We start from the raw sequence: 12,614 nt of genomic DNA, 5'->3' as shown, positions 1-12,614 counted from the left end.
ATCCAGGTGAAGGGTAGATATCAAATTCCTACAACATTTCTACAGGTTTAAAGACTTTTACAATAAAGTGTTTTTAAAATGTGAGAACAAGCTGGTGCGGTGGCATTTCTCAGGAGGCCGGGGCAGGAGGATGGTGATTCAAAGCCAGCCTCAGCAACAGTAAGATGCTAAGCACCTCAGTGAGATCCTGTCTCTAAATAAAATACAAAATAAGGCCGGGGATGTGGCTCAGTGGTTGAGTGCCCCTGAGTTCAATCCCTGGTACCAAGAAAAGGAAAAAAATGTGAGACCACATTTATGGAAATAAATATCAATAGGGGATACAACATCTTACTTTCCGTTCTGCTAGACACATAGACCACAATCACCAACAGCTCACTTTACCTCAACAATGCATGAAGGAATGAAGAGACTGAATTTTTTAATATTTATTTTTAAGCTGTAGTTGGACACAATACCTTTATTTTATTTATTTTTATGTGGTGATAAGGATCGAAACCAGTAAGGAAAACAAAGCCTATGAAGTAAGTTTCCCTAAAAACATATTATCTCATTGATACATTTTTAAAAAAATCAATTCTTAGGGGAAAAATACATAGAAGTATTACGTAAGTTTTTTATTACTACAACAAAATGCCTAAAGTGGGCTAATTTTACAATAAAAGAGGTGAAGCTGGGCATGGTAGCACATGCCTGTAATTCCAGCCACTTAAGAGACTGAGGTAGGAGGATCCCGAGTGCAGGGCCAGCCTGGAAACCATAGTGAGACCCTATCTCAAAAATCAAAAGGGCTGGGAATACAGCTCCGGGGTAGAGAAGCCCGTGCATTCTACTGTACCTATAGCAACAGAGAGAGAGACAGAAGGGGAAGTCCCTGTTGGTTGAGTCACATGAACTGAAGCCCATGACAGGAGATCATATCACCAAAGAGGAAGTGAGAGAGACACTGAGATCCCACAATCCCAAATGACATCATCTCAGTGACGCTGGGAGGCTGGACCTCTAGATCCCACCTCTCAAAGGTCCAGCCCCCCAACATCACTACATTGAGAACCCAACTCCAGCACATGAGCCTCTGGGGAGCACTCACCACACCCAGACCCTTGTGCCACATGAAGACCGGCTGGCTCTAGGTGGTAATACTCTATCCTGTTTTCTTTCCAGTTTCCTTGGTTTTCCAGACTTCCGCCATAAAAAATGAAATTGATACTCAAAAAAATACCAATCAAGATTTTTAATAAAGCAAATAATTTTACAGTAAGGCACAAATGAGATATTCTTAGAATTTAATAAACTTAAATATTTCAAATTATTACTGGTATTTAGAGTCCCAGATTTTCGTGAATGTATATGGCAGGACTGGGCTACAAATGGCCAGAGAGTAACTCAGCACTTTGATTTGTTTACAATGGAATATTTGCATGTTTCCTCCAAGGACGCTGTACCTTCTTGCTGGCCAAGACATCCAGGTCACAGCAGATTCGGGCGCGAGTAGAGGAGGGCTGGATGATGTCATCCACAAACCCTGGTGAAGGACAGGAAGGAGATTACTGGGTGCCCCATGATGCCATCCCACCCAGGCCTTGGGCACAGCCTCAATACCATCCCCAGGGCAAACGATGTGAGCAGGGCCCAATCTGGCATGGAGGTGCTGGGCCCTGTGACCCTCCCCTGCACCCCAGGGCTTGCCTGTTTTTCTGGCAGGTCCCCGATTTCTACCCTAGGAGCACTTGGCAAGAAAAAGGAAATCCAACTCCCTCCCCAGCCTGCTCCAAGGCCTCCACCCTGCCAAGATGAATTCAATGGGAAATGAAACTAAGAAAACATATCTATATTTTCAAAGATGGCTACAATTCTCCCCTCCCTATAAACAAGTCCTTCTGCAATATAACTGCTGCTTCTCCCACCAAAAGTGACTCTGGCAGGCTGGGGCTGTAGCTCCGTGCTGAGCACTTGCCTAGCACATGTGAGGCCCTGGGTTCGATCCTCAGCACCACATAAAATTAAATAAATAGAATAAAGATGTTGCCAAAAAAAAATTCTTAAAAAAAAAAAAAGTGACTCTGGCAACCTCCAAACCTAGGCTTCAGGGGATCCTGCAGCTCCCCTCGTCCTTCTGCTACCCTTGGGACCCATGCAAAGAAGTTTGGATGAGGCTCATTAAGGGTGACAGGCCATGTGGGCAGAGTGTGTCCAACAGCCAGTGCCCACCACATACTGAGGCCACCTTGCACCACAGAGCCCCAGGTGAGCCACCGGGCGGGCCAGGCTGCCCTCCCTGCCGTCCCCACCTCTCACTGCGGCAGGGAAGGGGTTGGCAAACTTCTCGATGTACTCTCTCTGGGCAGCATCCATGTCCGCGTGCCCCTTGAAGATGATTTCCATGGCACCCTGTCAGGAGAGGGGTGACCAGTTTATTGGCACAGGGTCCCAGACCCAAGCAGACAGTAAACTCATCACTGTGTGTCTGCAAACTTGGCAAATCAGAGAGCACTGGAGGGAAGTGTCGGCTCCAGAGGCCACAGCACAGGGACGGGCCCTGCCTGGGGTCAACCACCGGGACTCCAAGATTCACAGGACCGAGTGCTCGGCTGGGCCCCTAACCCCATCCCACCCTCTCCCACCCCCACTCCACGTTCTTTGAGGCCAAGATATCCAGCCTCTTTCCCACCTGTAAATTCATCATCTGCTGCATCAAGGGGATTAAAAGTGCCATTTTCCTTCTCTGCTACCCTGAGCCCTGAGCACACACTGGCGCAGACAGCAAGGCTAAGCTGCAGATGGAAAGGGCCTGGCTTCCAGGTCAGCACCTGTCGGTCCACCCCTGGGGACCCTAGGAATTTATCTGGCTCAACCCAGTAGCTCTTTCAAAACAAGGAGGGGGCAGGGACTGGGTCAAGCATCAGGAAGTACCTGTCCCAAAGTCAGCAGGATCAGAACCTGAGGTCAGCTTCTCATGAGCTGAAAGACGGGGCTCTGGGGTCCCCCCTGGGGGCTGGGGTGGGGGCAGGGGTGTCCAAGCTCTCCATGGTCAGTTCAGGGGACTCGGTTCTCTTCCCTTTTACCACATCCTTAAAGCCCCTCTGGCCGGTTCCACTCCCCTCCTCTCACCTGCCTCACCCTCCCTGCCCCAAAGACACCAGCATGTGCCTGATGGAGGCAGACTGGCCTCAGGGGCCCAGGAAAGAGACTGGCCAAGGACTCAGCCCCACTCCCTCCAGTCCTGGCCCATCCAGGGGCCACAGCCTCTTTCCAACATGTCCCAGCTATGCTCGGAGGGTACATTCAGTTCATGGCCCAGGAGAGGGGTGAGCTGGTGGCCCTCACCTTGGCTCCCATGACAGCGATCTCGGCTGTGGGCCAGGCATAGTTGGTGTCACCAAGAAGGTGCTTTGAGCTCATGACATCATAGGCACCGCCGTAGGCCTAAGGACAGACCCAAACGCACAACATTAGAGCCTGAGACAATCAGATCACACCCTGAGAGACCCAGGGAGCCAGGTGACACGGGGATAGAGAACAAGAAGAGCCCTCCTGGGGTCCGGGAGGCCGAGGCAGGGGGTCTTTCATAATCAGGCTGTTGGTCCTGGCCTCCTCCCACCTCTGCTGTTCCCTCTGGAAGGACCCCAGACACGGCTGCAGGGGGGAAGGCTCCTCCTTCACAGGGATGCACAAGACGACCGCAGCCAGCCCTGGTGGCACCTGGCCAGGCTGCTGGAGTCTAAGTGGGGTCACGTCTCCAGTGCGAAGGCCTCACCTTCCTGGTGATGATGGTGACTTTGGGCACAGTTGCCTCAGCAAATGCATAGAGAAGCTTGGCGCCATGCCGGATGATGCCCCCATACTCCTGTGCTGTGCCTGGGTCATGAGGAAGAGTCAGGGTCACACAGGAGAGCCTCACAGGTGTGCACCCCGGAGAGGGACACCCAGCTACCCTCACACAACCCCGTCTCCTGGGAGCCAGAATATGCAGAAGTCACCAATCCTTGAGAGACGGTGCAAATGATCCTCCATCACTGGGCAAAGCCACTTGTCCTGGCCCCAACCTCTTCCAGCGACTCACCAGGAAGAAAGCCAGGGACGTCGACAAAGGTGATGAGGGGAATATTGAACGCATCACAGAATCTGACGAAACGAGCCCCCTTCACAGATGAATTAATGTCCAAACACCCTAGAGAGAGAGAGTCAGAGAGAGAGAGACCATGCTGAGCTCCTGGGCAATTCCAGTTCCAACCCAGACAGTACGTCCTCACCTCCCATCCAGAGCTGGTTTCTGTGAAGGCTCCACAGTCTCATTCTCAAGGGTACCAAGGAACCCTCATGCTCCCAGAAAAACAAGGAGGATAGAGAACAAGCCTGGCACTTGCCAAAGAAGGCTCAGGAGTAGCCTCAACTCAGAGGCTCCCTTGCTGGACACAGCTCTGGCATGCCCCGGTGGGAACATCAGTGGCAGTGATCAGCCAGGAGAGTCAGCTGGGGCTTAGCATCAGCCTCTGGCTCCACGATTTACAGCTATGTATCCTCAAGGGAAGCTTCACCTGCAAACAGGGATAGCATGTTCCCAAGCAGAGTCAGGAGGACCGAGTGCATGGCATCTACAAATGGCACAGAGTGAGAGCCCAAGCCAGGGAATCTCCCCTGGGGGAGCTTCCAACCTACTCCCTGAGGCCAGCACAACCCCAAGGCTGAAATAGTGTAGGGCCCCGGGAGAGAAGGATACAGACCGACATTCCTCCTGGATACAGGAATAAAGACCCTTACCTTTTAAGTAAAGTATATCACTAAATCGAACTCAGCAATATATAACCAGTAGCACACCAAGACCAAGTAGGGCTTACCAAAGGAATTCAAGGTTGGTTTTAACACGTGAAAACCAATAAAACGATTAAATAATGGAGAAAAATTTTTTTCTACAACTATCTCAGTAAATACAGAGAAACGCCTGACAAAAGGCAATATCCCCTCACAGTTAAAAACTAGCAGATAATGAGGGAAAGGAATGGAACCTGATAAAGAGAATGAAACGAAAACACAGAAAAACAGGACTTCATCAATTTTCTGAATGTCTGTGCATCAAAAAAAAAAAAAAAGAAAAAACACCATTAAGAAAATGAATAGACAAGTCACAGACCAGGAAAAAAATACGTGTGGTACCTATACCTAGAAAGAATTCACATCCGGGACAGGTGCAGTGGTGCATGCCTATAATCCCAGCAACTCAGAAGGCTGAGGCAGGAGAATCACAAGATTGAGGCCAGCCTCAGCAACTTAATGAGATCCTGTCTCAGAAAAAATAAATACATAAAAAGTGCTGGGGATGCAGCACAGTGATAGAGCACCCCTAAGTTCAACCCCTATTACCCAAAAAAGAAAGAGCTGGGTGCAGTGGCACATGCCTATAATCCCAGCACCTCAGGAGACTGAGGCAGGAAGATCGTGAGTTCAAAGCCAGCTTCAGCAAAGTGAGGCACTAAGCAACTCAAGAGAGACCCCGTCTCTAAATGAAAATTATAAAATAGGGCTGAGAATGTGGCTCAGTGGTCAAGTGCCCCTGAGTTCAATCCCTGGTACCAAAACAACAAAAAAGAAAGAAAGAAAGAAAGAAAGCAGGAAAGCAAAAGAAATAATACAATTATTTATATTTATAAATAAAACTAAAAATGAAAAAATTCATTCCATTTTCTTGCTCGACAGAAGACCTGGGCAAGCAGAAGAAAGATCAGGGAATATGAAGATCAAACAACTAAAATTACAATATCTTAGCAGCAACATCGAAAAAAACGAAATTTGTGAACAGGCCTCAGGGACCTAAAGGGACACCACCAAGTGGACCAACTTACACAGCATAGGACCAGGAGGAGAAGACTGAGAAAATGGGACTGAGATAATTTAAGAAATAACATCTGAAGAATCCCAGCCTTTGTTTCTCCTTGATAGCAAAGGAATAAACCTTCTTTTTCCTTTTTCTCAAAACCATGTTCTCATTACTGGATTGGCATTGAGGACAAGGACCAAGCTTTTGGCAATATTTGGTGACCCAGATGGGACCCGGGAGCAGTCCCAGCCTTCTTGGGCAGGCCTGGCTCTCTACGGAAGGAACCCCACTGCCATGCTGAGGAGCTTGCTGAGAGCCACCTGCAGGAGAGTCAGGAGATGGGTGAACCAGAGGAGCTGTTCCTGTGAGTACAGGGAGGGACCGAGGGACCATCCCAGCAGCTGCCGAAGCTCGTTTTGCTTTGGGCAACTCCTGCCTTCTCTCCCTGAACGGCACAGGTCGCTCCATCATGGTCCACTTTGAGATAAAGGAAACCGATCTCAGGAAAGTCACAATAACTTGGCCACCTGGCAAGTCCTCCTGTGTGCACTCCAAGACCCCTGATCCCACACACCTGATTCCTCTTTGTGGAAACATCTGGTCTCTATTTCTGGGGACATCTGTGTGCCACTGGTGGTGTAGGAATCACTGTTAAGTGGGACTCAAGAACCCAGGGATGTGTACTCCCTTCTGATCTGTTCTAGGTTCTCACCTGTTTGTTGGCCTTGGCCTTGGGCTTGGGAATTCCCTCTGGCTGGCTGTCCTGTTCGAAGCTGCCTTTTTTAAGACATGGCCAGTACTGCACTGATCATATAGGTGGTCTCCTGGGAAAGACCTTGGCTGGTTAATTTAAAGGCTCACATTTGTCAGCCTTGGTTTGGGGGCTCTTCTCTGGTTGTCTCTCTTTCTTTTTTGTACAAATTTGAGTTGGTCTGTCAGAGCTAAAGTGAGTTGAAGAAAGGACCATCTGTAAGTCAGTCTAAGATCATGTTTTAACTGTAATAATGTAGCTTTTAAGTAGATTTCTACATTATCGTACAATCTTGCAGTTGGAGTTGGTCTATGAAAGGTAAAGTATGTGGAAGAAATTTATACATGTGGTCTGTCTGTTTTAAAGGTTCCCATCTATCAGCCCTGGTTTCAGTGATCCTCTTGATCTAGTTTTTTTTGTTTTTTTGGGTTTTTTTTTTTTTTTTGTCTGTTACTGGCCCTTTAAGACAAGAGCCATGCCACACTGATCTTACCATTAGTCTCTGGAGCAGAGAGATCTTGGCTGCATGGGCCACCTATAGGGATAAACCTGTCTAAGAGAAAGAGGGTTTACTATAGTATAATCTGGGCTTTAAATGGTTTTTCTGGATTATTATACCATTTTGTCATTGAAGTTGGTCTGTCAGGGGTTCTGTGTGCACAGGCACTGATGCAGGAGCGTGATAAGAGGCTGAACTGTCAAGAAATAAGCTGAAGGTGTCAAAAGGCATGCCTCTGGTGGGCAAGGATAGCAGGACACCAGAAGAAAGCATTAAAAAAAGATTTCGGTCTTCTAAATCCAGGGCTGGCAGTCCTAGCACTGTCTCTCGGCCTGGCCCCAGGCAGCCACAGATCATCTCACTGTGGGTAAAAGACACCGGCCCTATATTGGGAAAAAAAATCCCAGAAAATCTGCCTGGGCTATTAAAAAATGGCCAAAGAGAATCTGGCCTCTGCCCTGCCCCTGGGGCTGGAGGCTGCTAGCCACAGGTGCTGTGGCAGGAGGTTTCAGCACTGTCAGCTTATGACCTGGGGACAGGAATAGTCTCCCCTTTTAAGATCTGACAGGACACCCCATTTGGGCAGGGGATATTCACACTGGGTCAAAGCAGTTCTTGCTGTAATAGTATCCCATCAAATTAATGGCCTGGGGAAAGTGGTCGAATAAATAACTTGCACCCAGAAAAGAAAAAGGCAGAAACGAAGGCCCACCTGTGTTTTGTAGGCAGCCTCTCAAAGGGATCTCAAAGAGCCTAAAGAAAAGGATGGAAAGGGCCTCCTCCAGTGGGTACCAATATGCCTAGTACAAGGAAGAGGCCCCAAAGGAGCCTCTGGGCACAACTGACAGTGGGGAACTCAAAGTTGGTGACATGTGATAATAATAATGGACACAGGTCAGGCTCAAAAATATCCGGTGCTCTAACTCCTTGAATGGGAGAAAATGATCAAGGCACATATATATATTTTTTGTATATGCTGGACTGTCCAACCCTCTCTTATGTAAATTAAATGCACAGATAACATTCATAAGGTCTGTCTCAGTATATGAATTTAAGAAAGGGTCCAAAACTAGAAATGATAAGAGAAAGTTATATGTATGGAAATATATTTTAGTATGGAAAATTAAAAGGTAAAAGAGATGTTTCTGGATGAGAAAGTATTTTGTCTGGTGAAGTAATATTCTTGTGCTAACGTCCAAGATGAAAGAGGACAAAACTAAGGATATTAAGAAGTTTTGAATGTTTAAGTAAGTTGCAGAAGGTTTGTGGAAGGTAAATCTCAAAAAGTTTGTTTGTGATTAAACTAGCTATAATCAGCACAAAGTTATTTGAACTTTAATATACTGATATGAAGCAAAATGAGCAAAAGACCTGAACAGATACCTCATCAAAAAAGATAAACAGATGAGTTATATGAAAAGATGCTCAACTTCACATCATTAGGGAATTGCACATCGAGAAGCACCCATCAGAATGGCCAAAATCCAGAACAATGACAGAAGCAAAACTGGCAAGGGACGTGGAACAAGAGGATCCTGCTGACAGAAATGCAAAACCAAAGAGTCACTTTGGAAGTTTGGTGGTTTCTTATAAAACTAAATATGCCCTTGCCACCCAATCCAACAATCAGCCTCCTTGGCATTTACCCAAATGAGTTCAAAACTGGGCTGGGAATGTAGCCTAGCATAAAAGCTCAGGCTTAACATGCACAAGGCCCTGGATTCAATCTCCAGAACCATATGTGTACACATACGTGTGTGCAGAGTGGAAATGTACATCTAAGAAAAACCTGCACGTGAAGGCTTGTGGCAGCTTTACTCAAGTCAAAACTTGGAAGGAAGCAAAAATCAACACTGTGCTGTACATGAATGGATAAACTGTGGTACACCCAGAAAATGAACTATCATGCAACATTAAAAGGGAGAAGCTATTAAGTCACAAAATGAATCAGAAAAACCTTAAAAACATTAATAAGTGAAAGAAGCCAATTTGAAAGGGCGGTATACTAGAGGATTCAGACCATATGACATTCTAGGAAAACTGCCGTGGCAAAAATAACAGATTAGGCTGGGTAAATAAGGGTGGGCAAGTTCTTCCAAAACAGGGATTCAAATCCTAAAATCCCAGTTACTTGGGTGGTTGAGGCAGGAGAATTCCAAGTTCAAGGCCAGCCTCAGTAATTTGGCAAGACCCTGTCTCAAAACAAAAAGGGCTGGGGGAGGGGCTCAGTGGCAGAGCACCTCTGGGTTCAATCCCCAGTACAAAAAATAAAACAAATACTAAGAGGGAAACTGTGAAGAGGAAAGCAGTACCCCAGTCCCCACCCCACCATCCCCACCTAGCACACACCCACAAAGAGTCCCCACCCCCTGGCGGACACTCAGGTCCATCACCTTTAGAAAGCTGTGGAAGAGACACAGCAAGATGCCATTATCACGTACTGTGTACCCAGGGCCAGTGTTGAAGGTGGATAGGACACCAACACCCCTCCCCTCAGAGCTCACGGTTCAGCGGGTGAAGTGGGTATGTAACGGCAGGGCACAAAGCCAGCCTCTAAAAATTAAAGACCCTGCAAGCTAAGAAGAAGTGTCATCTGCACACCCTTACACAGGGGGAAGTACACAAGGAGCCATGTTGAAGATATTCAGTATCCAAAGAGGAACTGAAAAAATAAAAATTTAAAAGAAAAACTGATTTGACAACAACCACTTGAGTTTTTCTTCTAGTCACGAAAAGACATGTCAGAAGAAAGGGCAGACAGGATGCCGTGGGCCGGGTAGCCCTGGCAAGGTTTATGAGACCTTCCCATCCTACCTGAGGCCACCTTGGGCTGGTTGCCAACAATTCCAACGGTCCTCCCATTCATTCTTGCAAAGCCAACAACGATGTTCTTGGCATAATTGGGCATGATCTCAAAAAATTCTCGCTCATCCACAATCTGTAGGAATAAATTTACTCCTAAGCTCAAAATGACAGAAACAAGTACAAGACGCAGCTGCAACGCAGAGCAAGATACTCCTTTTCCAGTCACAGAGCTGGACAGCTCCACTCCACCAGGACACAGCCCTTACCCTGGGGATGGGGGACAGCGGCCTACCCCAAGGGAGGAGTGGGAAACTCGCCCCAGCAGTGTGGCTGCTCCACAGTTTCTAAAATTGGACAATTTGAATCTGGAATTATTCATGACAATTTGTTTTTACCTTTGGGTTTTGAAATCATTCAAACTTACATAAAATTTTCAGAAACAGTTCAGTAGCTGGCAGTAGCTCAGCAGCAGAGCAGTGCCAGTGACCCCAGCAGATCTCCAGCACCAAGCAACAAAAACCCGCTGCAAAAAAACACTCATGAATCCTTCACCCAGATTCCTCATTTATTAACATTTTACTGAAGCTCATCTGTTCTCTCCTCATCCTCCTCTCAGACATGATGCTTCTCTACCCTCACAGCCCATCTCCCAAAAATAAGGTCCTTCTCTCTACATAATAACTACGGTGATAGCAAAACCAGGAAATTAACATCAATGCTATTTTTTATTACAGGACCTTATTCAAATTTTGCCAGATGTTCCAGTAACCTTCCTTGTCACAGTGAAAACTGACCCAGGGTCACTGGCACTCTGGGTGGTCCTATCTCTGTCCTCCTCCAGTTGTTTTTCTCCTAGGTCTTTTGTGATCCTGGTACCTTAAAGGAGCCAAAATAACCTCTCAGTTATTTTGTAGAGTGGGCCTTCTATTTGGGTTGGTTTGTTGTTTTTTCATGTTTGAATTTAGATACAACAGAGGTGACCTCTCTAGCCAGCAGTAAATGATGTTAATCCATCAGTTAATGGTGGTGATATCTGCAAGGTTTCTCATCTGTAATGTTTCTATTTTTTTAGTGTAATTAATATTTTGTGGGGAAATACTCTGAAACTGTGTAAAAATAAACTGTCCTTTATCAAACTTCCATTAAAACTCCAGTTCTTCACCTACTAGTTTTACACCAATTGCTGACTCTTGCCTGACCCAGTAACTGCCATGACGGTTACCAAACAGTGATCTTTCTCCTTTCCAATTCTCCTCCATTTATCAGTCAGCATGTGCTTTAAGAAAGATCTTTGCCTTTCCAATTTATTTATATTATGATTCTTGTGGATTATCATCTTTTTAAAATATGTATTCTGGTTGTCGATGGACCTTTATTTTATGTATTTATATGAGATGCTTAATATCCAACCCAGTGCCTCACACATGCCAGGAAGTGTGCTCTACCACTGAGCTATAGCCTCAGCCTGGATTATCATTTTGATCATTATTTTATGTTCAAATGGCCCCTATTTACCAGTGAGAGCTCCATCACATGTCATCTCGGTGTCACCATCATTATCTGAACACTACCTTATACTTGGGACTCATCTCACCTTTAGGTTCAATGAGTCTGGCTTTTTTCCTGCCCCAGCAACACAATCAGCCATTTCTCCAAAGGACTCAGGTTCCACTTGGGGGAACGTGTGTGTTGTTCCTAATGGTCCCACAGAGCCAGACTAGAAAACACCCATGAGCCCTCACATGCACTTCTAAGTGTACACACATATGGAAAGCCATGAGTGCTAATATACAATTCTAGTCCAGTTCATCTGGAGTCCATCCTAGCTTCCCCCATTTTTGAACCCTGAACTTCATTTTCCAACAGCAGAAACCTGGCTCCCATTAGCTCAGAATGTACTTATTTATTCAATCCCCAAATACAGAGAAAATGTCTCAAAATTGCTAATCCATACGACTATAAAAAAACAAACCCAAGACTACAATTCAACATTTCTTTATAGCTATTTGTCTTCAAATGAATAGAGCCAAAATATGTGTTCAAAAACTATTCATCTGAATGAAACTCACACATTTTCCTACTTCATCTGAAAGTTTATCATTTGGTCTCGAGTTTTTTTTGATACTGTGGTTTAAACCCAGAGGTGCTTAACCTCTGAGCCACATCCCCACCTCATTTTCATATCTGACTTAGAGACAGGGTCTCACCTAGTTGCTTAGGGCCTCACCAAGTTGCTGAAGCTGGCTTTGAACTTGCGATCCTCCTGCCTCAGCCTCCCAAGCTGCTAGGATTACAAGCATGCACCACCACGCCCAGCTTGATTTTATTTTTTAAAACATTAATATCTTAACATTGTCATTTCTCATTCACCCATCCAATTCCCACACACCCTCTGATATTACTCTTAATAGTTTTCAATTTGTGTTTTTACATTTGTATTTTTTATTTCCTCTGCTTTCATGGAAATAACACAGCACTGATAATCCTTTACACAATTGGGTTTTTTCACTTAATATATCTTAGAATCACTTGGATTTTCTCCTCATTCTTTTTCATGTCTGTATAGTATGATGTACCAAAATTTACTCAATCTCCTGTGTGTGGTGTACATTATTCTGAAAATTACATTTACTTTTTTAGCATATCCTGCAATTAGAAATGACAATGTAACGGTAGTAGACTCAAACATCTATAATATCCTATGGTGAGAAGCACATCTACAGGATAAATTCCTAGAAATGGGT

At 45.6% G+C, this 12,614-nt stretch overlaps 1 protein-coding gene across 2 annotated transcripts in view; it reads right to left on the bottom strand.

The window, feature by feature from the left end:
- Positions 1 to 1,219: 1,219 nt before the first annotated feature.
- Positions 1,220 to 12,614, bottom strand: part of Pccb (propionyl-CoA carboxylase subunit beta) — a 59,342-nt gene continuing 47,947 nt past the window's right edge. For both annotated transcript variants that reach the window (XM_078043366.1, XM_005327046.3), the window contains 6 exons: positions 9,880 to 10,003; positions 4,064 to 4,171; positions 3,758 to 3,858; positions 3,328 to 3,426; positions 2,292 to 2,391; positions 1,220 to 1,525 (listed from right to left, as the gene is read on the bottom strand). In XM_078043366.1, the coding sequence (XP_077899492.1) occupies positions 1,404 to 1,525; positions 2,292 to 2,391; positions 3,328 to 3,426; positions 3,758 to 3,858; positions 4,064 to 4,171; positions 9,880 to 10,003 (654 nt within the window). In that variant the 3' untranslated portion in view covers positions 1,220 to 1,403. The remainder of the gene's footprint in view (positions 1,526 to 2,291; positions 2,392 to 3,327; positions 3,427 to 3,757; positions 3,859 to 4,063; positions 4,172 to 9,879; positions 10,004 to 12,614) is intronic.

Source organism: Ictidomys tridecemlineatus, chromosome 3, assembly GCF_052094955.1.
Source record: "Ictidomys tridecemlineatus isolate mIctTri1 chromosome 3, mIctTri1.hap1, whole genome shotgun sequence".
Classification (NCBI taxonomy): domain Eukaryota; kingdom Metazoa; phylum Chordata; class Mammalia; order Rodentia; family Sciuridae; genus Ictidomys; species Ictidomys tridecemlineatus.
Note: the sequence above shows the minus strand (reverse complement) of the source record. Positions and strands in the feature narration are given on the sequence as shown.